The following is a 25,879-nucleotide window of genomic DNA, read 5'->3' as shown; positions in this document are numbered from 1 at the left end:
GCACCTTAGCTAACCAGACAGCCCCAGATTTCTCTCCTTTTTATCAAGCGATTGTGTGTGTATTGCTTTAAAATTTACCTTCCGTATCTCGGAAGCTGATACTGATACGGGTTTTACAGTCGTTAGAACTGTCCACGGTCTCACCGTGTCACTCACGTTGGAAGTGTTCTCTTTGGCCTAGAAGGGCACTTTCATGGCTAACCTGGCTCCTGGAGCCGTGAACTGGGGACGTAGGATTTTTTTTTTTTTTTTTTTTTTAAAAGATGACCGGTAAGGGGATCTTAACCCTTGACTTGGTGTTGTGAGCACCACGCTCAGCCAGTGAGCGAACCGGCCATCCCTATATGGGATCCGAACCCGGGGCCTTGGTGTTCTCAGCACCGCACTCTCCCGAGTGAGCCACGGGCCGACCCGGGACGTAGGATTTTAAACACACTCAGCAGAGGTGAACGAGACAAGATTGTGGTTAGCGGCGGAGAGTTGAGACCAAACTTTCCGCCCTGAATTTCACGGACCTTTTTAATAGGAACAGGGTATGCGTACAGGTTGTTTCTTTCCAAGAGCCAGTCTCTGGCCAGAAAGAGAGTTTAAGATTCAACATATGCATTTATTTAAAAATATAAATATGAAAAAATAATTTAAAAGACGAGATTGGATGTTGCTGGACTTTTACACGTTCAAAGTCTACGTTTCTTTTTTTAAGAGACGGGATAAGGTACAAAGAACAATAACGAGCTCTGAAGCCTCCATCAGACGGAAGGAGACCGGAGCACGGCGGTGGCGCTGGCGCTGGCCCAGTGGGCGAGGGGTTGACGCACGCAGCCTGCAGTGGTTTCTCAGGCCACAACACTCCACTTCCATTAATGTCGTTCTGAGGCTGACGTTACTAGAAGCAACTGATGCGAAATCACCAAAACCATGACCTGTTTCCACACACAGGCCTTGGCCTATGGAGGAAGGGGGAAGGGCAGCGAGCCCCCCAGACGGGTGCTGGCCGCTGCGTCACGTCCCAGAAGTTCAGCCTCTGGACGGCGCCTCCACCTGAGCCGGGCTCTGGGGCATGCCCAGAGGGGTCTGAGACCCCAGACTCCTGTGGTGTGGAAGGACCCTCTGTGTGCCGGAGGGGCTGCCAGGAGGGTGTGGATCTGGAAACGCCAGCTCTGGGTGTGGAGACATGAGCAAAGGCAGCAGAGAGAGGAAGTGTGGGGACCTGCTGCTGCTCCAGAGCGTGGCACTGCTCAAGGCCAACCTGACAGATGCCCGTGCAGGTGTGACGCTTTGTGTGGGATCCAGGCTCCCTCTGCCAGTGCCCATGGGGACATGTCACGGGCGGGCGGCTTGCTCAGGGACGAGGAAGGCAGCTTCCTTCCTGTCCCGCCACAGCCCCCCTGCCATCCCCGGGCTTTCGTGGTGAGAAAGCAGGACAGCCCCTCCGGTGGGGAGGGGTTCCTTAGGATCCTGGGGCTTACTGCCCCCTGAGTGCACACGGCCCGTCGTGTCAGGCACCTCCCTGCCGCAGTCGGTAGGTCTTCCCTCAGCCAACTTCAAGAAACGGTACAAATAGCGCTGGAGATCTGATTCTTCAGTACTTGCTGTCTCTGAGTTTCTTTCGAGATCCGTCTTTTAATTCCTATTAAGTACAGTTCTCGGTCAAACTTGCCGGCAGCTAGCGGAATGCTGTGGAGGAAAGAGCCGTCACCAGGGTGCCCGCGGCCGCTCTGCTGCAGACGCCGTGGGGTCGACCTTCCGCAGCTGGGCTTCCTCCAGCACACACGGACACCTGCTCCTGCCACCGAGGCCAGGAAGGACTGGGTGGCCGCCCCGACCCCAGCCGCAGTGCTGCGCGGCTCCACTTCATTTCCTGAAGCCTCACACTGGCCCCGCCTGCCTCCTGTACCACGGCATGGTCAGCCAAGCCCAGACAGCACAGCCTGAAGGTCTCAGGACAGGCCTCCGGTGGTCACCCCAGGGGTTACCGTGACCCTCTACGTTCCCGTGACAGCAACTGGCAGCAGCCCTGCTGAAGCAATGGCAGCAGCCCTGCTCCTGTCCTGTCTGGGTGTCACAGTGTCATGTGATGGCAGCACACACACCCTTGTCGAGTGTGTCACCCCCTGGCCCTGAGTCCCCACCAGGCCCCAGAAGGAAGGCATGCGCGGGGACACTGACTTGTCTCGCCCAGGCCTCACTTGCACCCGGAACAGGCCGTACACGGGGCGGTGGTCGGAGGTCTTGATCCCAGGGCAGGAAGAGTACTTCAGAGGACAGATGTCACCCTTGTGACGGCTTTTGTACAAGACCCGGTCCTTCAGGAAGAGAGTTCAGAGGCAGGAAGGCTGCTATGCACAACTGTATCCCAGGTGTGGACCCGGCTGTGCTGCAGGGAACCCCGTGGAGCCCCTTTCCGTGTCCAACCCTGCACTTACGTTGTGCCAGGTGTCCACAAGCTAGCGGGCCAGTGACCCTGCCCCTGTGGCCCTGAGTCCCTAGAGACCCTGTGTGTACGTCACCTGTCCCCACTCAGCTCTCCAGGAGCAGATGGGGAGCCATCCAGCCTCAGCGGCTTCCCTCGGCTTCCACCAGATGCCGCAATTTGCGCAGAGCTGGAGCCTGGGCCTGGTGGTGGGCGGGAGGGGGGGGTGCATGCGGCTGTGGCCTGGGGCAGGGCGGCGTGCGGGAAAAGGGCTCCCACGAGAGCTCCGAGGGCTGGCTGCCAGCCCAGCCTCCCAGCGCCCTTGCAGGAGGGCACTGTCCTCAGCCAGAGGAGACTCAGAGAGGGAGTCACTGGCGCCAGGCCACACAACCCAGTACCCTCACCTGGCCTGCTACGGCTGTACACCTGACCCACTGTGGCTGTACACCTGACCTGAAGTATAAGCTTAAAGGAGGTCCCTGCCTAGAAAGCCAGCCATGTTCAGCAGGTGGACAGCAGGGCCGGGTCTAAGGCAGGGGTTGGGCCAGGGAGGGGGTGCACTCACCGTATAGGAGGGGGTCCTCTGCTTGGAGGTGCTGTCATAGGTGTCCTTCCCAATGTCAAACTTGTACGTCGGGAGGAAGTGGATGTCCGGCTCTTGGAAGCCCTTGAAGACAGACCCTGCAACAGCGTGGCTGCTCAGACCAGCTGGTGCTGGCCGCGCCCCTGCCCCCGGGCCGGCCACTCACCTTTCTTCATTTCCCGGGCCAGCTGGTCCTGCCGCAGCAGCGCAGGCACGTCCGCCTCCGGGCCTTGCTGCAGGATGGCCTCCACAGCCTCGCGCCTGGCACTCAGGCGGAAGTTGAAGTCTCCAAACCAGAACACCTCGTCAAACCGGGTGGTGACATCCACTGTGGCACATGTCGGAACTATGCTGGGGCCAGGCCTCCCTGTGACAGGCAGCCAGCCCCAGGGGGTGACAGGGACTCGTTGGTCTGGGTCCCTCCCTGTCCCCAGAATCACAGGCGGGCAGCAGCTCTGGGGGACACAGAGTGGGGGAGACGGCGTGGGCAGCACAGCTTTCTGGGTGGCATTCGCATTTGGACAGCGTGGGCGATTCAGAAAGCACCTGGAGCGGCTCAGGTGCAAACAGAGACCCTGCCGCCCATGGCGAGTTGACTGTCACTGCTCAGCTGGGTGGGGCCGGTGGCAACGAGGACTTGGACCCAGGCTAGCAGATGCCTCACTCCCAGTGGACAGCCCCGAGCAGGCCTCCACCTGCCCAGCTGCTAACTGGGCTAAAGGACAGCCACGCCTCGTGGTGGGAAACGCCCAGAGTGACCACTGCAGCTGGTGGGCGACTTCCTAGACCTTTCTGACCTTGATTCTCAAATGCTGAAAGCACTGCTTCTGCTAAACACTCTCCAGGACGGGGAAGGGGCCAGGTGTGAGTCTCCTGAGGACCTCACCTGCGCTGGAGTGGTAGGGGTTGGTGTCCGGTACGTTCCTGGGCAGCGCCAGGTCTTGCACGGTCCTGGTGTAGTCCAGCAGCCGCTCCTCCACCTTCCCGTCTCCAGCTGTGAGAATAGAAGCGCAGCCGGGACTCAGATTTCTGGACACTCCAATCTCCTCGTGTAAGGAGCCCTCACCTCTGCACCACGTTCTGACCTCACGGTGTCTACACAGCAACGGCCCCACCTGGGTATCTGCTGCGAGGCCTGGTCAGCGGGCAGCTCTGCCTCAGAGGACCAAGGACGGGCCAGCACAGCACAGTGACCGTCCTGAACCTCACGTCTGCTCTCAGGGTCCTCACTCACGTCTCATCAGTGCAGTACCCGCTAAGAACACAGCGTCCCCTGCGGCCCTGGGAGATGATGCTGAGCGGCCAGCAGCTTCTGCCCGACAGGCCCCACCAGGTAGGGAACAGGTGTGCGCAGCAGCACAGCGGGAGGTGGGCGGCGACTTACAGGTGAAGTGAGACGTGATGAAGAGGAAGGAGGTTCCAAAGAAGGTGAAGCTGAGGCCCACAGCCCCCTTGGTCTTGATCTGAGACACGATGCGTGTGGTCACCGCAGAGCTCTCCACCTCTGCAGGAGCAGAGAGTCCCTCAACGCCAGGGCGCAGGCCCCACGCTGGGGGTCGCTGTCCACCCTCTGGCTGCACCTGGAGCTGAGCCAAGCCACACCTACCTGAGCAGAACCAGATGAGGTCCCTGCGGATGAACAGGGACAGGTAGAGCACCCCATGGGCTGCCGAGGACAGTAGGATGTAGTGGGGGCCCAGCGTCTCCTGCAGACGCGTCTCCCACTCCCGCCTGCGGAGGATAAAGTGGGGTCGGCTGGGGGACATGGCCTTCCTGCTCCGCTGTCCCCAGACCCGCTGCCCAGACAGCTCCCTTGAGCTGCCGGGGGAACCCCACGATTTGTCCCCATTGTCTTGCACCGTGGGTGGCAGATCAGCAAGAGGAGGGGCTGATGGAGCATCTGCAGAAAACCCTGCTGGGCCAGAACCTGGCACCTGTGGCAGTCACAGGCCCAAGTTCTCAATCAAAAGATGTAGGGCCGGGTCCCAGATCCTTGCTGAGTCCCCGTGTGAGCATTCCCACCCCACCCTCACTGACACCCTCCCTGTCTGGACTTGCAGGCCAGGCACGGGTGGAGCCCAGGGACCCCCCAAGTGCTTGGTGCAGGTGGGGGTTCCCTGGCTCCTGCCAGGCCACCTGCTGTTCTCAGAATGGATGCATGGAGACCCACATGGCGCCCACTCCCCAAGCACCAGGGAAACTCGTCACAATGCTGCAGGGCACCCTGCCATTGAGGAGTCAGGCTCAGAGCCTCCAGGGGACTGAGTGTCCTCAGTGACTCACATGTCCAGCCCAAGCTGAGACCCCACCAGTTCCAGACACAAAGGCCCACCTCGGTGCTGCTGAACATGCAGGACACTAGAGGGCCCAACAGGCTTGGAGAGGGTGGAAGCTGGCTCCCTACCTGTTGGAGCAGCCCTCCTGGACCCCAACGACATACAGGTCCTGGGCGTAGTCGGCCTCAGCGGGCAGCAGGAACTCATCCAGGCTTTGTGGCAGCTCCTGGGAGGAAGAGCCATGTGACAGTCAGTCTGAGGCCATCAGGCTCCTTCCTGGGCTGGGGACAGGAGCCCACGGGTGAGTTCCTGCTACACTGTCTATAGGTGGTGATGAAGAGTCTCTTCTGAATGAGGGGAAAACTGAGGCCACAGCCTAGATGTGATCCACCTGGCAGTGCACAAACAGCCGTGACTTTAGTCTCCAAGGGTGCCCTCCGGCATGCCAAAGGTGCCTCAGATACGGGCAGGCCACCCTCAGCCTGTTTCCTGACCTGAACATGAGTTTGTCCAACAGCCACCTCCTGGTTTATCACCACAGCTGCATCTGGCCCCTCCCTCGTGCACCCCTCGGCATTGGGGCACCCTGCCTGTGCAGCTCATCCGAGTTGGGCCACCCCCAGGTGCATCTCCCTGCTCCCTGGGGCACAGGCTCGAAGTCACCTGCTGCATTCCCCAGCACGTGGCCAGGGAGGGGCAGATGGGAGGGCTGGGGGCTCGAGGGCCCTTTGCAAGGGAAGTGTTGCAGTGGGATGTTGTAGGGGCTTGAGCCTTCCTCAAGGTCCTCTGCAGGATGATGGCTGCACCCCACTCATTCCAGCCACGCCTCGCCTGGCGCTCCTTACCTTCTGGCCCTGCATGTTCCAAGTGGCCACGAAGAGGGCCACGCTCCTGTTTGGGAAGTACTGGGCCAGCTCGTCCGCCCCCAGCAGCGCCCTGTTGGCCAGGAGGCTCCCCTCCAGGTAGCTCCTGGGAAGAAGGGAAGGGACAGGATTGCACAGCCAAGCCCACAGCAAAACCAACCAACCCCAGGGGAGCAGCCTCAGCACGCCAGCGCCCCCTGCCGTGTTGGCTGGCAGACTTCCCGCACACAGCCAGCGGCAAGTGTGGGCTTTGCGGGCACTTAGTCTGTCCAGCCGCTCAGCTCCACCCTGGGGCGCAGACGCTGCTGCAGGCGCTACCAATGCAATGGAATATGAGTGAACTTTATTTACATGGACACTGAAATCTGCATTTCATCTGATTTCCAGGTACCATGAAACATTGCTACCATTTTTTTTCTTCCACCCATTTAGAAACATAAAACCCATTCCTAGCTCGCCTGCGGTACAGAAACGGGCAGGGCCGGGTGTGCCAGCCCCGCTCTCCCGGCTGCCTCTCCCAACGCTCGTGCTGCTCCCTCCTCTCCATGCAGCGCCTCCTGACACTGTTTTCTAGTGTGACGGGATGACCATCCGCTCGCTCTTCCACGCCGGCACCCACCAGTGGCCCTGCCCTTCTTCCTGCCGGCCCAGGGTGGGGGGCCTCGGCCAGGCGCGCAGCCGCTCTCTGCTTCCCATCGTCTCCCTCCTCCTCGCGAGGTGTTCACTTGAAGCCGCTGGTTTTTCTCCAATGCGCTACCTGCAGGACCCCTTTTTCTCTGGGGCCCTCCTTCCAGAGCCCTGTTCCAACCCAATTCCACTCCTGGCACCCAGGGCTAAGGCCGGCTGCTCCCGAGTCTATGCCCAGAGGGCACGTGCTCGCGTGCAGTTGCTCTGCCTCCTGCGTCCTTTCATTCCACTGCAGCCCTCTTCCCCCACGCCATCCATTTGTTGGAGGAACTATGTCATTTGTCCTAGGAAGTCCCGCCTCACGCTCATGGCCCCCATCACCTCCTATGAGAATTAGTTACATCCGGAGGCCAGTTTGATTCTTTCTCATGTCCAGGCGGGTCATCCTGGGCGCCTCTGACAGGTATCCTGTCTGCCCATCCTGCCCTCGTGACGCCAGCGTGGACAAGTGGGTCAGATGGCATCAGCCCGACTGTCCCCCAGGACATTCCTCATCCCCGCTGCCCGACCACATGGGTGCCATCTCTTTAGGAGCATTCGGCGCATCCTTTCTTGTTTCACGTACACAACGTATGCACGACTCTGTTCCAAGGTCACTTGTTTCCTGTCTGTCTTGCCCCCCTCCCCCATCACTGTGGATTTCTTTAAGCATTTATTTATTTTTATTATATTACTGCCATCTTATAAAGGTCCCAAGAAGGGACAGGGACATGTAGAGTGAGCCTAACACCAGCGAGCGGATTCCATTGGGTGTTTTCGAGCCTCTCGCTCAGTCCTTCCATTCCACTTGCTGTGATCTCACGCCCTCGCCCTGTGAGCAGGGACCGGTACTGCTTGGAGGGAGAGGCACATGGCACGTCTCCTGGGCACGGCCGACCCACGAACTGTTCCCACGAACTCACCGAGTGCGCAGGGTCACATCACATCTCACCCCTAACTGCTGAAATCCCTGATTGGCCAGTTGGGGTAGAGTGAGCTCCTGCTCTGCTTAGCTGGGAAATGACCCCAGGAGACCCTGGGTGAGCAGGGGGCTGGCCCTTGGTGGCCTCCTTGAAGCCTGCCACCCTTGCCTTCTCCAAGCCAGAAAGCCACACGGTCAGTTTGTCCAGCTCTGTGCAGGGTGTGATTGGGGAGCAGCAGGGCAAAGGGCACAGTCCTTGTGTCCATTCCCAAGTGCAGCCATGGGAGCACAGCCCCCTTGTAGACCCCACCCCATCCAAGACCAAGGCCAGGGCACTGCAGATCTGTGTGAAAACGTGCAGGACAGCCTCAGCAACCTGGGCTGGCTCACAGAGAGTCAGCGGGGAAAGACCCCCCCTCGCCCCCTGTCAGCACCCAAAGTACAGCGCCACTGTGTAACAGGGGTGAGCAAATCTGGTCCAGCCAGATCCAGCCGTGTGTGTACAGCCCACGAGCTAAGAATGGCTTTGTACTTTTAAACAGTCAAAAAAGAAAAATAGAATGGTATCTTGTGGCCCATGAAAATTATATAAAATTCAAATCTGTGTTCCTAAATAAAGTGCTGCTGACACAGCCACCCCTCTGTCTATGGCTGCTTTCCCACTGCCACGGCTGTCAAGTTGTGATAGGGACTGGTGGCCCTTGTCTTTTTTTTTTTTTTAAAGATGACCGGTAAGGGGATCTTAACCCTTGACTTGGTGTTGTCAGCACCACGCTCTCCTGAGTGAGCCACGGGCAGGCCCCTCTGCTGGCCCTTTTCAAAAAAAAGTTTGCTGACCCCTATTCCAGAACAAGCCTGAGTCTGGAAATTGGGAGTTTTAGGCTGCAGAACCAGGTTAAGGAATCTCCATCAACCTACCATTTCCTGGTTGTCTAAAAACAATGATTCTCCTTTTCTATGAAAGGTATATCTAGGTAAATTGCATACACTTTAAAAAATAAGACACTTGAAGTGCACTAAGAAGTTTCACCTTCAAAGAAAACTTGTGGTGAATTATTTTAAGAAAGCACACGGTTTTGTCCTATAAATGACTGCATGTGCTGCATCCCAGGGTGCCAGAGGCAGCCTGGGTGGGGAGCCGGGCATGGGGCTGTGGGGCGCCCCTCAGTGCAGCGAGGTGCAGAGGGCTCATCTGCCTGCGGGCCGACTGCAGGTGCAGGGAGGGAGAGCCCACCCTCAGTGACTGCAGTGGGCTGAGTGGTGGCCCCCAAAGACGTGTCCACCGCCTGACCCCCAGAGCCTCAGAAAGCAACTTTATTTGGAAATAGGGTCTTTGCAGATGCAATTAGTTAAGGATCTCAAAATGAGATCATCCTAGATCACGGTGGGCCAAAATTCAGTGACTGGTGTCCTTCTAAGAAGAGAAAACACAGAGAGACCCAGGAGATGACCTTGTGAGTGTGGGCGGAGCCAGAGAATGCAGTGATGCAGCCAGGAGCCAAGGGACGCCTGCAGCCACCGGGAGCCACAAGAGGCAGGAGGGATCCTCTCCTAGAGCCTGGGCTGGTGAGCGTGGCCCCACCCACACCTTGATCTCAGACCTCTGGCCTCTAGAACTGGGAGAGTCAAGTTCTGTGATTTTAAACCACCCAGTCTGTGGTCACTGGTCACAGCAGCCCCAGGACCAGGACCAGCACCCCTCACACCTTCTGTCCCTTCTCGCAGTTCCCCTCCTCCCCACCCCAACATGCCTAGCAGAACAACAGGATTTGGGGTGACAGCTGCGGAGAGGGGATGAAGGGCAGGGTGCAGGGACACTATCCTGAGTCACAGCATGAGCCCCTCAGCACAGGCCCCCAGACCAAGATCCCAGGACGAGAGCAGGCTCGGGAGAGGAAGAGGCGGGTCTGGACAGGCTGAGCTCAAAGGTCTCTGGAGCCCCCCGTCTGGTGAACTCAGGGCTCTGGCCTCAGGGTAGATGAGCCAGAGGCATGCATTTGGGAATCATGAGTAGAGCGTGATGACACCGTGGGCGGGATCCCACAATCTAGATTTTTCAAGCTATAAATCAATACGGATTGATCATTAAAGCCGCAGAGAGGCCAAGCACAGGAAACCAAGGGCCTGTGCACTGCCCTTGACCACAGGGTTGCGGGGGCTGGGATGAGAAGCCCATGACAGAGCATTTGGCAATATCATCATGTCAGAGAGCTCGCGGTTCCAGAAAGCTCCAGACACTTGCCTAGGAAGCAAAGTGCGGCATGCCGATCAGCACGGTCTGCTCTCTCCCCGCCCTGAGAGTAAGTGGCCTCTGGGTGTCCCCTCAACCCAGCAAGTTCATGTCTACCTATAGGTCTTTGGACCAGCCTGCGCCCAAAGAGCCCTCCAGGGTCACTCGCTACAGCGTTCCTTCCAGTGAAAGCGCGGCTCAGTGTGCCCCCGATGACCCCGCAGCCGGAAACAAGGGGCAGGTTCACACACACTGACAGAGCTGCCCGAACAGGAAAGACAGACACGAGATACAGAACAGCGAGCGGAGTGCGATCTCATCTGGGCAAACACAGAACGAGTCAGAAGGACCTCTTTCTACAGGCACGTCGTGCCCATGAATGAAGGAAAAGTTCTGGAGAGACACGGAGAGAGCCAGAGCGGGAACCGCTTCTGGGAAGCAGCGCGGAGATGGCGGGGTGGGGTGGCAGGAGGGAGTGTCGCTTCCTTGTTTATGGGTCTCTCTGCACCTTAGCCTGCTTTCATGTGAATACACTCACCTGGTTCCTGCGCACTTGCTCCTGAACGCTAGAGGAAAGCCCTGGGGTGACACCCTCCCGGGGGCCCTACCTGCTCCGGATGTCCTTGGTGTGGATGGGTGCCAGGAGACTGGAGCATTTGGTGGAGCACAGGGACCCGGCATCGCTAGCCGGGGGGCTGCGGGGCCAGCCAGGGCCCAGGCCGCCGCAGGCCCACACCAGCCTGGTCTGCATGCGGTGCTTGTAGTCGGCGTGATCTGAGTCCACCTTGCTGGCCGTCCTCAGGGCCTCGGAGGCCACGTTCAGGCTCAGTGGGGGCGGCGGGCGAGGGGGACGCAGGCTGGCCAGCCTCGGGGAGCTGCCCGCCGAGGCTGAGGCGGAGTCCCTGCGCAGGAGGTCCGGGGAGGCGCTCACCGTCCCAGGGAGACAGTGGCCCCAGGAGGACCGGCTCCCTCCCTCGCTGACCGGGGCCCTGCGGGACTTGGGGATCTCGGGCAAGGAGGTGCTCAGGCAGGGCGCGGTGCAGCCCTGGGTGGCGAGACTGGGGTCCTCATCCTGCACCGAGTCCCCGGAGGGACTGGCCCCCTCCCGCGCTGCCAGACCCTCGTGGCCGCTTCGAATCCGCCGCCGCCTCCTCCAGCCCCTGTCATCGAGGGACCGGGCTCGCTCCAGCCTGGGCCCCGGCGGGGGCTGTGGGGCGACGGGTGTGGCCGTGGCCGCCGGGAGGCTGCGAGGGAGCTCGGGGCTCTGCTCGGGGCCCCGACGGCCGGCGGCGGGCGGGGACCCCGGGCCCGGGTCTCTGTCCGAGTTCGGGGGCTGTGTCTCGAGCATCCCGCGCTCAGGCCGCGGGCGCTGGGCCGCCGCCGCCGCCGGGGGTCGCGGTCGCGCGGAGCTGGACGGCATGGCCAGACGCCGCGGCGATGGGGCTGCTCCGCGCGGCCGGCGGGGCGCGGGCGGGGGTCGGCGGCGCGCGTTCCGGCCTGCGGTGTTCCCGACGGGGCCGGGGCCGCCGCTGCATGGCGGGGCGCACCCGGGGGAGGCCGCGCCGTGAGGGCGTCTGCGGCCGGCCTGAGGGCCCGGGGCGCGACGCGGGAACACCCCGCCCCGGGGAGGCCGAGGGGCGCCGCCTGCGCGTCCCCACCGCGAGGAGCCGGGCGGCCTTCGGGGACTCCGGCGCCAGCTGCGGCGGCCACCAGGCAGCTCGGAGAGCCGGATCCAGCCTGCCGGGCCAGCAGCACCCGGGCAACGACCGTCGCGGGGACGCGCCCGGGGCCCCCTCGCCCCTCCCGGCCCCGCGCCCCCCGCCCCTTCCGGCCCCGCGCCGCCCGGCTGCGGCCCCAGGACGCCCCGCTCGGCCACAGCGCCCCTGGCGGCCGGAGGACCGCGCCAGGGCGAGGCTCCAGGGCCCAGGACCCCCGACCCAGGCTCAGAGCCCGCTTGGACAGCAGCGCCCACTTGCTTCCAATAAACCAAAGGCGAAGATGCTTGAGAGCGCAAAATACTTTATTCAACAATTTGCAGTGTAACAATTTGCAGTTAGGAAAAATAGCAGCTCCCGCCTCTAGGAAGCTTCTTGGATCAAAAGTCGTTGGCAGTCGACACTGAGAAGGGTGAGCAGGCTGGAGGGAGCCGGGGGTCTCGGGCCCAGGAGTCACGCTGAGCTGACAAAGGACACAGAGAGCACCCCGTCCACAGGAACAGGCCTTTCTCAAAGTGACAAGAACAAATGGTCCAGCCATGCACATCTGTGAAACTTTCTGGGGTTTTTCCTACGTGATCGTGCGAACAAGAAACCCAGGGAGGACCTGTGCTAATTCTACAATTTCTACACTTAAATTTAAAACACCAAACAGCTTACATTCCCCCAGCAGAACTTACCGAAATTATTACCTACTGATCTTATAAATATTTAAATCTTTTTTCTTCAGTTTCTTTAGACTTAGCAAGAATATGAACAGTCGTAAGAACAGGAGTTGGAGCCTTGAAGCTTTGGGTCAGGAGAGGCCTTCCTTTGCGGTTGGGTGTGGCTGAGTCAGCATATTAGCTACTGAAGATCGTAGAGGAAAAATTCAGGGGCCGAAATACTTAGTTCCAGAGCTGCTGTCCAGAAATGACTTGAAGCCGCCCTCTTCAAGATGTCGCCGCTGCTCACACGACGTCACGTGGGTGAGAGGAAGCGCATCAGCACGTCGCACTGTGAAAAGCGCTCATGAAAAAGTGCGGCACTGGGCACGAGGCTGGCCAGACTACTCACCGCAAAATAAAACCCAAATCAAATTTATCACAGCCATAGTCTCCACACTGCTTGATTAATCTGGACAGGTCACCGCAATATCAGCTCTCTGAGGCTCCTTCCTGGGCACTGAGCCATACCTCGAGATGGGCAGTACCTGTCACTTGGTGCAGGAAAATCACCCACAGCCCTAATCAGGCCACAGAAAGTGAGGCTAGAAATGTCTTTGCTACAGGAGAGGACTGCACTTCAACAATGAGGGCCTCTCTCAAAACCATGTGAACTATTGCCCCGTAATCCCTCAGTTCTTGTAAGACTGAGATGGAACCTCCTTCAATCCCCCACCCAGGCTCAACAGGGCAAGGGCAGGGCTGCCCCTGGCTGCAGAGCCAGTGTTGCGGCCTCTCAGCTTATACATCCACTCTTTTCTCTCGACATCTTAAAGGAGCAACGGGATTAATTAGGCAATAGTTCAGTTGGGTTTTGAGAGAGGCCCTGGTTACTGACAAGCATTGCCCTCCTGTAGCAGACATTTTCAGCTTCATTTAATGGAACATTCTTTGATGACTGAGAGTATTACATCCTTCAGTCATCTTCAGTGACTAAGAAAATAACATCACCCTTCTAGGTGAAAGATTTTGAGTCAAAGATTCACTCTTTCCATCCGGCATCTGGAAGGAACTGTGGAATTACTTTTCACAATAATTCATGAGGGTAGGTGTTAGGGAGGGAGTGGCAGAGTGTGCATGGCTCTGAGTTCCTGCTGTGTCCTTGTGCAGACAGGACAGAGACCATGGGCAGTCAATCTGGGTTCTTGGTGGAAAGCAGTAATTTCAGGGGTCCAAATGTGAATCCAAAACAGAGATGATTCTAATTCAATGCTGGGTATTTCCTCTGGCCAATCCTCCCTGGCCTCGAGCTCCCCGACGTGGTGGAGGCCTGAAATGAAATGAATAGCATTCACCTCGGTGTGGCCACTCCAGGGCGAGCAGGACGCTGTCCATGCACAGACCACTGACATCAAACAGGCATGTTTTGTTTTTGTTTCTAAGTCTATGAGGACTGACAAGTCACACCAAATCCTGGGCTCCCTTGAAAAATAATGAATGTTTTTTTGTTTTGGTGGCTGGCCAGTATGGAGATTTGAACCCTTGACCTTGGGGGTGTAACAACACACTCTAACCAACTGAGCTAACTGGCCAGCTGCCACCCAACCCCCCTGTTTTTAGGCTGCTCAAGTCCAACAGTGAGCATGGGAGGAGCGGAGTAAGTTCCCTCTGTGACTGACTGGACAGAGCCTCCACCTTCGGACCAGCCTCAGAGGACAGAATCTTTAACCATCAGTGTTTACTATCATGTGGCCAGGAGGAGCTGCGGCTTTGTCAGAGGCCAGCTCTGGGCTGAGGTGTCCAGTGAGTCTGGGGCGGGGACAGGACGATGGCAACAGCAGGTAGACAGCTGAGCAACACAGACACTTACTCCTGCTGCCTCTCAAAACCTCACTCAAATCAAAGCCTAGGGACTGTGTAAAGGCATAAGCTGCAGAATAAAGGTAACAGGAGAGAAGAATACAAATCCTGAAGCTGGAAAGCAGATGGACAGCCTGGTGGCAACCTGGGACGCAGCAGTCCCGGGAGCCGCAGCCTCATTTGCAGAGCAACCAGCAGGGAGCACCAGGCCCCGTCCAGGGTGGCTGTGGCCAGCAGTGATAGCGCCAGGCCCGCCAGGCCGCAGCGGGCAGGGTCTGTGTGACAGTGGGGCTAGGTGGATTGCTGCTTCCTAAAAGCCAGGATGTGCCACCTTGACATCTTCGCCCTTCAGCTGCCCCCAAACTGGCAGCCAGTCTCTACAGGCAAGAGACTGGAAGAGAGAAGAGAGGAGGCAGAGAGGGAGAAGCCGAGGAAAACATTCCCATTGTGGGAAGCCAAAAGAAAGTGTCCCAGTGAAGTGCCCGAGCTCAGCCCACGGCCAGCATGTGGGAGGGAGGGGCCCCAGCCTGCACATGGTGGCACAAAACGCCAGGTCCTGCGACAGATGGCAGCCCTGGCAGGCGACAGACGGCATCAAGGAGGGCACTGAGAAGAGCTGTGGGCAGAATGAGTCCTGGAGTCACAACAGGGGGCACGGGAAAATGGTAAAACTGCTTGTGATTCTGAAGAACAAGACTTCTGCCTACACAGTCAGCAGATACACCAGCAGAATAAAGGCATTTTCAGGTCCAAGGGTCGCCATACATTCACCTCTGCACACCTTGCTGTTAAGAGGCTACGGAGGACGTGCGTCACCAGGACAAATGGATTCACCAAGAAAGGTAACAAGGGATTCCAGAGCCAGGGGATCCACTCAGGAGAGACCCAAGTCCCCAAAACAAGGGGGAAGAAATGGCCTGAGAGGAGAGCTATGCACAGCCCAGAAGCCAAGGGCTGGGGCGCAGCTCTCAATGGCCCTGAGAACAGCAGGCGTGGGCAGAGAGCCTGGGGCTGAATGAGAGATGCACCTGACACGTTTTAAAAATTACACCCTAGGAAAAAACAAAATCATTCTGGAATCACCACGAACTCTTGTGTTCACAGTCCCGGGAGCATGAGTGGGGTAAGTGGGGTAGGGGGTTGGGCAGAGAGCCAAATGCTCGCCTCTCCTCGTGGGAAGCCAGAATAAGATGCCCGACCTGAAAAGGCAGGAAGCAGTAACAGGGACGCCGCTGGGATAAACAGTGGCTGGTGCCAGCATTGGCTGAGAGAATTCAAAGTTGGGCCTCTGGTGAGGGGATGTGGGACAGGGAGCAGGGCAGTCGCTGCTCCTCACAATGCACCTGTGGACCGTCAGCCTTGCAGTGTGCAACTGATTAAAAAAAGGAGAATCAGGGAAGAAAATGGATAATATTTGCTGAGCAGCTGGGGTCAGGAAGACAGTGAGCAAGTCAGGGTCACCTGTGGGGGAGGGGGTTCACTCACCTGTGCCAACTGCGCAGGGCTGTAGAAGGGCACAGCTGCCCCGGGGGGCCCCCCTGCAGGGGGGTGGCTGCCGGGAGCCTGGGAAGCACAGAGAAGTCCTCTCAGCAAGGCACACTGCACGGCACTTAGTGTTTCAATGGCAGATACAGACACTATTTCTAAGTAGGGGTTTATAATACTCAATAAGCCACAGAAGCAGGTAGAAGAAACTTCTTGCAACACTGGATTAATTATTAATGGTTCATAGAAAAACAGTAAAGATCAAAGCAGCATGCAGAGTGAATGGCTCCAGATGCCAGAGCATGCACAGGTACGGAGCGCACAGCACTAGGACGTCACGAGTGCAGCCCAAGCAGTTAGCGGGGCTTTTTGATTTCTTCAGACCTAAAGAATCGGCTACAAAACCCAGTGTTCTAATGTGCAGGGAGAATGTGCTATCAAGCCTTTCTGCTGAGCCCAGTGGACCACGCTTGGTCCCATGACACACACAGAAGATGGAGCGTTCCTTTACGGCCCACCCGACTGGCCGCAGCAGGACGGCTGCCACTGCCGCCCTCACTGGCCTCAAAAAAGCCTCCTCAGGCTTCACCAGAAAGAGAAAATCTTCCTTCAGAGGGAGTGTCCCAACCCAGGAACACTCAAACGGTGAGGCTATGCCCCAGGCCCATCATTTGAAAAACCAATTCACAAAGAGCAAAATTACAAAGCTACTCATTTACCATGAACCTCTTGGGGTCAATTCAATATGTATCTGGGTATTCGACAACAGAAACCCTTTAAGGCCCTTTAAAGAAAGGAACACTGCATCTGTGGGGGTGTGATGGCTGAGTGACAGGGGTGACGTCAGTCGCACAGTGCCCGTGGCACACCCGCAACAGCGCTCTCCAAGGAAAGACAAAGGCGGCGCGCTTCAGCCGCAGGTACCTGATTAAAGTGCTGGCTTACTTCACGTGACAACGAACTCATTGAACTACAGCGCGAAAGCTACAAAACAGCAAGAACACACACGAGACACAGACAGATAAAAATCAACACACATGTCACTGCTCTCAGCTGTCAGATTCACTTCAAACAGCTCTACGATGCCGTTAAAATTCATGTAATTCAAATGGGAAAAAAAGCCAGAGTCAGCTTTAAAGTCCTACTCTAACAAAAGGTTTTTATTAAGAAACAGCCATTAGCTGGGGGATCTATCCAGCCCTCAGCCTAAGCCAGCTTCACCCAGGACACCTTGAAATTCAAGACCCTTCTGTGCTGTGCTGCGGGGAGAGGCCCTGGACCGATGAGGACTGGCACCCCTCACATGCTGTCTGGGCTCCCGAGCGCTGTTGCTAAAACAAGTGCGATTTTCCGTAGGAATACAACACTTCTGTTTTGATTTCTAAACTGCCTTTTCCTGTTCAATCGCACACATTTTTAAAGGAAGAAGCCACGTGCATGAAAGGAATGGGCTTACTAGGAGCCGCTCCTTACCTCTCCTCCCTGGGAGCCTTCTGGTTTGGAGGGCGGGAGTTCAGAACCAGGTGGCAACACTGCAGAATTTAAAACCTGCTGAGAAAAATAAGAAGTGGGGCAACTACCAAATCCTAGGAAATTTAAAAATCTTTCTCAAAATGCAGAAAAATATTGAACCTCTTCTCTGGCCCCAGTTACAAACTGACCTCTTCCACGTAAATGCTCCTTGGTGAGAAATCATGAAAAGAAAGTGTTTCCAGGTGAAATCCAAACCCCAGCAGGTCCTTACTCAACAACTTCCACATGCCCAGCACGGTTCTCAAGGCTGTACTGAAGCCCCACAGCAGCCTTATGACTTGGTACTAGTGTTATTCCCATTTTACAGAGGAGAAAACTGAGGCTTAGAGAAGTGACTGCCCCGCACTTTAAGTAGCTAATGAACGGGGAACCAGGATTAAACTCAGGATTAGATCCATGCTCTAAGCTGTTCTATTTCACATGCGAGTTCGTCTGGTTTTTTTTTTTAGGTTAAAAACATACTTCAAATTTATTACTGGAAGGTAATTTTTTTTTTTAACTTAGAGTAATTTTATTTTTTCCAATTTTTTTCCTTTTTTTTGTTCTTTTTCCAATTTTTTTTAACTTAAAATTTTTTATGTTGTAAAATACACATAACAAAACTTACCATCTCTACCATGTTTAACTGCACAGCTCAGTGGCATTAAGTGAATTCACTGTTGTGCAGCTGCCACCACCGTCCATCTCCAGAACTTTTTCATCTTCCCAAACTGAAACTGTGTCCCCATGAAACACCAGCTCCCCCGCCCCTGCCCCCGGCAACCACTACTCCCTGTCTCTATCACACATAAGTTTTAAACACTCGAGATGGAATATTCTGTGTACACACTGGATACTGACTGGCAGAAGGTTAAGCAGAAGAGTCGGGCAGGCACACTCTCACCGGGTGCATCCCCAACCGCCCCCCGCTTTCCCGCTGTGCTCTGCTCACCTTGGGTTCCAGGGCGGGCTCTGGGTTGGCATGACCCCCTGCTGGTGCCTGCCCTTCCCTGCCAGCCCCATCTGCAAACTGTAGCTCTTCTGCCTCTGTGAACGAGAGAGCTTATGAGGCCATCATTCCACTCAAAACACCTCTGGGCTTTCATTTAAAGCAACTGAAGAGGAAGAGTCTGTGTTGTGCACTCGCGGGAGGAAAGGATAATGAGCAGTAGGAGCGGAGACAAACCTTGGGTCTTTGCACACTGGCCAGGCCAGAGGCTCACGGAAAAAGGCCAAAGGTCAGGAAGCTAGAGGGCTAACCAGAGGTGCCTGCTCCTAGTCTGCCTACCTGGGTTCGGTATGAACAAGTTAGAAGGAATTGGGAGCTGGGCCAGTGGAGCAAAAAAATCTGCAGGAGCAAGAGCCGGTTCACTCCGCTGGGTCCCGCTTGGGTTTAAGATGTCAACGTAGCGAGCTCTGGTTCCAGCTACAAAGGGGGAGGGAAGCAAGTTCAGGCCAATGACCTCCAGCTTCCACACAGCTGTCTTCACTGTGGCAGAAGAAACGCAAACCTGCATGCCCCACAGGCCCACCGTGAGGAGGGCACCTCTCTCTGGAGCACACTTGTTTGGGCTTCTGCCCCTGGGGGAAGGCTCCCATCTTTTGCCATAATGTTGCCAGTGCTGCTTTTCTGATTGATAGGACACTTCTGTCCCTGCAGGTCATCCGTATAGACGGTCTAGGACTGAGGAATGTCTTAATGCTCTGGAGAACTGGAACCTTCCCCACAAGGATTCATCTTCACAAAACTAACATTATCTTCTGTAATGTGACAAACTACCACCCAACACATGATACAACAGCTAAACTCTGGGGGATCTGTGGGACACATACATTACCCACACAAACTGATTTCTGGTGTGACTTTGTTACCTGCTTTTCTAGAAAACATGTTCACGGAGGATCTGGGAGGCCCCGCGGGGCCGGGGGGAGCAGCTTGCGGGGCCTTGGGAAGCGATGTTGGAGGTGGGGGTGGTGCCTTCTTCTGCAGAGGGAGAAGCAGCTTCAGAGACCACTCAGCAGCCCTGGAGCCCCCAGGGGCTTCCCGCAGCTCAGACTCCACAGCAGGAGCGCCCAGATGCCCAAGCAAGGCTCCCCCCACTCTCAGCAGGTGCCTGACGTGACAACTCACCTCCTCTTCCGGCTCATTTAGATTCACCCACTGGTTCTTCTTCTCATCCCAAACAATCTGCCAAGATTTTAAAAGGCAAAGAAAAAACGTCAGCAGACTGAAGCTAAACAGCATTAGAATCTGATTAATGATGACACTTTAAAACTTCAAAACACACCTATTCAGGTCTGTTCTGAATCTGAAACACACCGTACAAACAACCAGAGACACACACACGTGAAAACGCCACCACGCCACACCTCCCAACGCTCACCGACTTGTCCTTGTCATCTGGCAGGTAGGCTTCCGTCCTCCTTTTCCCAGACAGCCAACGAGAGAACCACGATTCACTCTACATATAAAAACCATGAGAACAACCTTGAGGACATTATGCTCAAAGAAATAATCCAGACACAGACAGACACTGTTTGGTCCCCTTCTATGAAGTCCCGAGAGCAGCCAGATCGAGACAGGAAGTGGAGTGGGGGTTGCAGGGGCTGGGGAGCTGGTGTTTCATGGGGACAGAGTTTCAGTCTGAGCAGATGAAAGAGCTCTGTGGGTGGAGGCAGTGATGGCTGCGCAACACTGTAAATGTGCTTAATGCTGCTGAACTGTGCACTTAAGAGACGGTTAAGATGGCAAATTTTATATTTATGTTTTTACTGTAATTTTTTAAAAAATGAGAATAATATGCCTTTAGGAGCTTTTTATGTCATAATACCAACAAATGAGGCCTCTGACACCCTCCCCAATGGGAGGAGTGAAGCAGGGCAGGGAGGTCTGCCTGGGCCCCTCACGACAGTCTCTCTGTGTGTATCCCTTCTGGGAGAATCCAGGTAGCAGGAAATTTGCTTTATTCATCGCATGCTGTCCTTCATTTCTACCAAAAAAGGGGGACTTGGTCCTGCCTCTCTGGCTTCCACTGAGGAGCCATCCAGTGCCTGGGGAGGCCTGCCGCGCTGCCTTGGACCTGTCTGAGTGTCAGGTGTCACCTCATAACTACACACATCTGAATGAAATTTGTGTTTATTTGCAAGACACAAGCCATAAAAGGAAAAACTGATAAGCTGGACTCTATTAAAATGAAGAACTATGTTCCTCACCAAATGCCATCACAAAGGCAGTCTGCAGCCAGGGAAGACATTCAAGGTCCACATATCTAACGAGAAGTGCGTCCACAGTACAGAAAGGATGGCTGTACCTCATCAGACAACCCGACTAAAAAATGAACGAGCCTTGAACAAGCCCCGCACGCAAGAGCAGAGATGGTAGCGCACATACTAGAAGGGGCTCAGCATCGTGACTCATCAGGGAAATGCACAGCAAGCCTCATGAAGTGGCACCGACCCCCGCAGAACGGCTACAGTGCCAAGGACCAGCAGTGCCCAGTGCCAAGGACCAGCAGTGCCCAGTGCCAGTGAAGATGGGAAATAACCAGAGCGTGAGGCTCCGCTGCTCATGTAACTCGGCGCACCCATTTAGGAGCACTGTTTAGCAGCACCACCTAAAGCACTCCCAAGCACATGCCCAAGAGAAATGAGTATGTGCACCCACCAAAAGACAGATGAGAACGCTCATGCGACATTGTGAGAAAGGGTAAACAGAGCCATGACACACACGTATATTACTGTACGACAATAAGGAGGGATGGATGACCATCTGCAGCCACCCTATGGGAGTCTGAGGCGTCCACACTGACCTGGGAGCTGCACACACATGTACAAACATGTGAACGCTCATCAACCTGTGGTACGCTTTACATACTAGACTATGTATATCGCACCTCAAAAAAATGATCAGACCTTGCTAACGCCTTCTCTTCGCCTCCCCCACGAGAACACAGCCTGGGGCTGAGCCTTCTGCCCAGAGCACACGCAGTGCCCGCCCACCACATGGAGCCGGCCCAGGCCGCGCCTTACCTTCTTTGCCTCTCGCTTGACTACTTGTGTGGGGCTCTTCGTTTCAGGAGCGGGTGCCAGAGATGGAGGAGGCTGCGTCAAACCCGAGTCAGCACAATCCCACCCTGGGGGGCTCTCAGAGTCCTGCACCGTCCTCGAGGAGTCCTGTCCCAAGGCAATGCAGGTACAGGCTCTCCCAGGGCTCCTCGTGCAACAACCAAAGGAGAGCAGGGCAGGCACCTCCCCAGGAGTGATCCCTTAAACCTCACTGATTGGTCAGATGCCCCCTGTGACCAGAGAAGAGCCGGGAGGGGCCAGTAGAAGCAACCCCTGCCGTGGGGGCTCTGGAGCCTCGTGCAGGGTCCGAGGAGGGAAAGACCAGCCCATGCTTTGCAAGCAATACTGCCAGAGTATCCCAGTGCTCAGAATGTGACTGGCATGCAGAGGGTTCACTGGCTGGAAGAAATGGACTCTGTGTACGCACTGAGAACGAACTTGACTAGAGCCAGGCAGTGTGCACCTTAGAAGATAAAACGGCTTTTAAAAACATTTATTCCTGCATTAAGACACTGCTTTCAAAGCAGTTAAACCCTCATTTCTGCTTTTTCAGAGACAGATTACTTCAAATGGTAGAGCACACAATGAGAGAGCTCAAAGTGCTGCAACCGCCCACTGACGGGACGCCACAAAGAGCCGGGCGTCTACTAAGAAGGCTCCAGAATGCAGTTTGTGTAGAAGCATTTGCCCCTCCCAGTTGGGATCAGAGTAAACAGAAGAGGTATTCAAGACAAACACATCTGACAAAATGAATCTCAATTTCAGAAAACCAGTGAAAATGCTATGGATTCTATTGTGGAAAAAGAGGTGCAGAAATCAGGGAAGTTCTCCCTTTTAGAAAAATTAAAGTAATTTCATTATTTTGGGGAATTTCTTCTACTTAAAGTAACTGTTTTCACACCACTGAGTTCTCTTTCCCCCCGTCTTTCCTCACCAGTGTTCTCACAAACTCGTGTTTCAAGGATTAAAGCTATTTCAGAAGCACTTTACATGTTTGCAATCTTCATTATTTTTCTTCTGACAATGGAAAAGTAAGGAGCTCAGATACCTACTCAGCGAACTTTACGGAAAACAAAAAGTTCTAGAAAACGTGGGAAAGTACCAGATTTGCAAATTTTCCACCAAAATCCTCTTCGCTTAGCTCAGGAAGTGAGTTCCTAACAGGTGACCCCTGTGGCATTACTCCTGTCAATGGAAGAGAGAGTGACCGTCATCTCAGCGCTGCTGGACACAAACAGAACGCACAAGCCCAGAGGTATGCCAGCTTCTGCTGGGCCCACCACCTGGCCTTGTTTCCAGAAACCGAGATTGAAAATTACACCAAACATGTGGAAATTATTTTATTTTTTAAAGCTAGGCCTATGTTTTGCTTTGTCCAAACAGACAGATAGGCACAAATCAGATCCACCAAATCCAAGTTCTGGACAGAAGTTCATAACTTTCACTAGCATCTCACAAGGAATTCAGAAGGACTGCCTGGAGACTCACCTGGGTCCTGGCCCCTGTACTCCTGCCGCAGGTGTCCGTGTTCCTGGAGACCTGGTGCAGCAGGTGGTAGGCCAGACCCTGGGTACAGAGCTGCAGGATCAGGCCTGGGGGGCTCTGGGTAGCCAAGTGCAGAACCTGGGGGTCCATAGACAGGACCCGGCTCCAGGGGACCTGGGGGCGGCAGCACTGGGAACGTCGGCACACTGACAAAGCTGGCCAGCTGGCTGTCGGGGAGCGTCTGTGGAGCTGTACAGGACAGTGAGAGGAAGTCTATGGTTACCGAGGTTACCTCTGGTCACTTGAAGGAGCTGCCTGGTATAAACTAAGCACACTCACTGATCACAAGTGGTTTTGCCATATTTCTTTTGGAGTCCTGATTGGGGGTGGGGGTGGAGGGACCAAGTAAGGAGACTGAATGAAAGCGAAGGAGAGCAGTCAAGCGGGGGTGGCGACCAGGAGTTTGTGGACAAGGAGCGGATGTCAGACAGGGAGGATGTGCAGTATGGCAGTGGCTGGAGTCGGGAGTCATCTGAATGCAAAAGTGGAGGGCAGTGCACGAGGCCAGGGGTGGCGGGGCCTGTGGGCCGCTGTGAGGCCCTGTCCTATCCTTGGGTATGATAGGGACCCCTGGAGGGCCCAGGCTGAAGCATGAGTGGGTGGGGAAGGTGGTGCTCGCCTGTGCAAGGGGCAGGGCACCAAGGGTGGAGCCGGCTGAGGGTGCAGGCTGTGTGGACAAGACTAATGGGCAGACTAGGTGTGTGTGCAAAAGGAAGAGGTTTGGACCCCAGCTCCTGGAAGAATGAGGCGCCTTCCCTGAGACAGGACACACTGGGAGAAGCAGCATGAGGGTGGGCATGTCGGGAGCCCTGGCTGGGACACGACATACTCAAAGGGCTCCTTGAGAAGCAAGTGGGAGGCCATGGAGGCAGGGGGCGGGCTGGAGATGGGAGTGCCAGCATCGTCAGCCACGGACATCTACAGCCACGAGGGCTGATGGGCTCACACAGGAGGAAGCACAAAAGGAAACAGGAGAAGAATGAAGAATCCTCAACACCACTGGGTAGGAGCAAAGTGTCTCCTCAAGTCCCCTGGCAGCAAAATAGACACGTCCCGTGATCAGAAGCAGTTGCTGAAAAAGGGGCACAGGCTCACCTGATGGCAGCAGCCGCACACCCTGGCTCAAAATCTCGGGGCTTGGCACGGGCAGCGCCAGCAGTGGGTTGTCTGTCCCCAGAGCCACGGGCTGACCGGGTCCTGGACCGTCTGACTGCTCCACCTCAGAGCACGGCGTGCTGGGACACTGCTGGGGGAAGGCTCCATCCTGAACAAGAGCAAAGCCCCATGCTGGGGAGCGTGTCGAAGAGGCCAGAAGCTGCCCTGCTGGCTATCTTCCCCCACCCCATCTCCAGCAGCAGGGCATAGGCCATCTGATGCCCCTTCTGGGGAATTAGGAAATTCTAACAACATGCACACTTCCAAAAGTACAGTGCTTAGATCAAAAGTCTTCCGTGTGAGAAGAGGGACACAAACCACCTTTTCAAATGTCTCCGTGCCAAGTCCTAAGACTAGGCTGTTTTGACGCAGAAGCAGATGCTATACCTTGATCTGCCTCTCCACCTGGCGCAGGTGAGTCAACCAGGAAGGCTCCATCAAGGACTCCTCTTCTGGCTTCTCTTTCAGTTGAGAATCAAAGAGCCGCAACTGAGAAGCTACCTAGAAACAATGAGAAACAAAGGCCCCCAGTAACCACCAGGCGATGGCAATGCAATGAAACGGTTTTCAAAACTATCATGCTCTGGAACAAATGTAGCTTCAACGTTAAATTGGAGATAAAGTTTTAATTAGCTACGTGTTTCTAAAGTATGCTCATGTGACATACCCGAAACAGATGATGCAGGTGATCAGAAAGAGCTTGCAGCCTGGCATTCACTACAGCGACCTATCAGCCTACATGCAGGGGAGTCGGAAATACTGGGAACTGCCCAGGACAGGCCTTGCCTGCAACCATCATCTGATCACACAGACTTAATTTCATGCATTAAACTGCTGAGCTGACCCAGGAGTGTGTTCACTCTCTGACTGGGTGGGGGCAGCAGGGTGCAAGTGAGACAGGTGTGGCCTGTGTGGCGACTGCTGGGCTGGACGACACACGAACTCACTAGTTACTGTTCTCTACGTTCTTACATACATCTAAAAATTCCCGTAACAATACACTTTTTTAGGTATCACACGAGAACAGTGTAAAAAATGAAGCTACTGGGATGAGGGGACACCCTGGTGAGGCCGTGTGTGACAGAGGGCTTTCTGTGCCCATTCAGGGCACAGCTCCTGACAGCCAGGCTCACTGTGTCCACTTCAAAGTCCACTTCAAAGAAACCTAGGCTGGCAGGAGCCCAGCCAGGACTCAGCCCAGGCTGCTGGACTCCAGAAGCTTATGATCTTACCCATCAGACTAAATCACTTCAAAAGGAGAATCACCTGGAGAAGGGGTGCTTTCTCATTCTGAAGCTGTAAAACTCCTGTGCTAGGATGTAAAACACAAAATCCCTGCTCAAGAACATCTAGGCACCTTAATTCACCCCAGAAGCAGGTTCCAAGTGTCTACTGTGACGTGTGTCCAAATCTTCATGGCACGGCCAAGTCCAGCAAACCCGATGGTCCACGTCGCCCCACAGTCAGTAAAGTGACATGAGAGGCCCTCAGAGACACACCTGGATCAGCTGGCCGATCAGCACTGGGGAGCACTGGGTGGGCTGCGTCAGGATGCTCTTAGCAATCACTTCGCAGTAGTGGAAGGCCTGCGTGGCCAGCCCCATTTCAGCCAGGCGGCAAGAGTAGATGAATTTAAAAACCTAAAACAGAAACAAAGCTTGGCGTCCTGTGAACTAACATCACCCTGGGAACTGTGACTTAGTCTGGATGTTTCATCATCGCACCCTCTCTGCCTGCCAATAACCGTACTAGTCCCCATTCACTGAGATATTTTAAGATCAAAGTGAACAACTGAGTGTCTTAGAAACTCACTCTGCATCCCCTTCAACACCTTTAACAGCCTCTAGGCTCACAACAAGAGCCACGGCTCAGCGAGACACCCACAAACCATACCACATTCTCCACGAACACTTTATTCCACACAGCTTGAGTGTCCCAAAAACCT

At 55.5% G+C, this 25,879-nt stretch overlaps 2 protein-coding genes across 6 annotated transcripts in view; both read right to left on the bottom strand.

Annotated features, from left to right (window-relative positions):
* Window positions 1-505: 505 nt before the first annotated feature.
* On the bottom strand, window positions 506-13,367 carry INPP5E (inositol polyphosphate-5-phosphatase E). The gene is made up of 11 exons (XM_063082562.1): window positions 13,359-13,367; window positions 10,562-11,928; window positions 6,118-6,241; window positions 5,401-5,498; window positions 4,603-4,727; window positions 4,381-4,500; window positions 3,883-3,990; window positions 3,163-3,324; window positions 2,979-3,094; window positions 2,170-2,306; window positions 506-1,677 (listed from the first exon to the last, which is right to left on the bottom strand). The coding sequence occupies exons 1-11, from the start codon at window positions 13,365-13,367 to the stop codon at window positions 1,545-1,547; spliced, it is 2,499 nt and encodes an 832-aa protein (XP_062938632.1). The 3' UTR covers window positions 506-1,544.
* The window catches only part of SEC16A (SEC16 homolog A, endoplasmic reticulum export factor), a 34,962-nt gene continuing 21,038 nt past the window's right edge, over window positions 11,956-25,879 (bottom strand). For 2 of the 5 annotated variants that reach the window (XM_063081829.1, XM_063081828.1), the window contains exons 17-31: window positions 25,434-25,574; window positions 24,322-24,435; window positions 23,875-24,043; window positions 22,723-22,968; window positions 22,337-22,419; window positions 21,199-21,342; window positions 19,554-19,631; window positions 19,301-19,357; window positions 19,042-19,153; window positions 18,458-18,595; window positions 18,122-18,216; window positions 17,131-17,208; window positions 16,582-16,641; window positions 15,658-15,735; window positions 11,956-13,642 (exon numbers count right to left, since the gene is read on the bottom strand). In XM_063081829.1, the coding sequence (XP_062937899.1) occupies window positions 13,574-13,642; window positions 15,658-15,735; window positions 16,582-16,641; window positions 17,131-17,208; window positions 18,122-18,216; window positions 18,458-18,595; window positions 19,042-19,153; window positions 19,301-19,357; window positions 19,554-19,631; window positions 21,199-21,342; window positions 22,337-22,419; window positions 22,723-22,968; window positions 23,875-24,043; window positions 24,322-24,435; window positions 25,434-25,574 (1,662 nt within the window). In that variant the 3' untranslated portion in view covers window positions 11,956-13,573. The remainder of the gene's footprint in view (window positions 13,643-15,657; window positions 15,736-16,581; window positions 16,642-17,130; window positions 17,209-18,121; window positions 18,217-18,457; window positions 18,596-19,041; window positions 19,154-19,300; window positions 19,358-19,553; window positions 19,632-21,198; window positions 21,343-22,336; window positions 22,420-22,722; window positions 22,969-23,874; window positions 24,044-24,321; window positions 24,436-25,433; window positions 25,575-25,879) is intronic. The other 3 variants (XM_063081830.1, XM_063081831.1, XM_063081832.1) reach the window with 3 other exon arrangements.

This window comes from Cynocephalus volans, chromosome 17, assembly GCF_027409185.1.
Source record: "Cynocephalus volans isolate mCynVol1 chromosome 17, mCynVol1.pri, whole genome shotgun sequence".
Classification (NCBI taxonomy): Eukaryota; Metazoa; Chordata; class Mammalia; order Dermoptera; family Cynocephalidae; genus Cynocephalus; species Cynocephalus volans.
This window is presented reverse-complemented; position numbering and strand designations above follow the sequence as displayed.

Excerpts from the sequence above, each read along its gene's own strand:
- INPP5E (XM_063082562.1), bottom strand. Across the intron at positions 4,728-5,400 it reads CAGGAGGGCTGCTCCAACAG|GCGGGAGTGGGAGACGCGTC; the intron begins GTAGGGAGCCAG and ends TATCCTCCGCAG. Across the intron at positions 3,095-3,162 it reads GGCCCGGGAAATGAAGAAAG|GGTCTGTCTTCAAGGGCTTC; the intron begins GTGAGTGGCCGG and ends ACGCTGTTGCAG.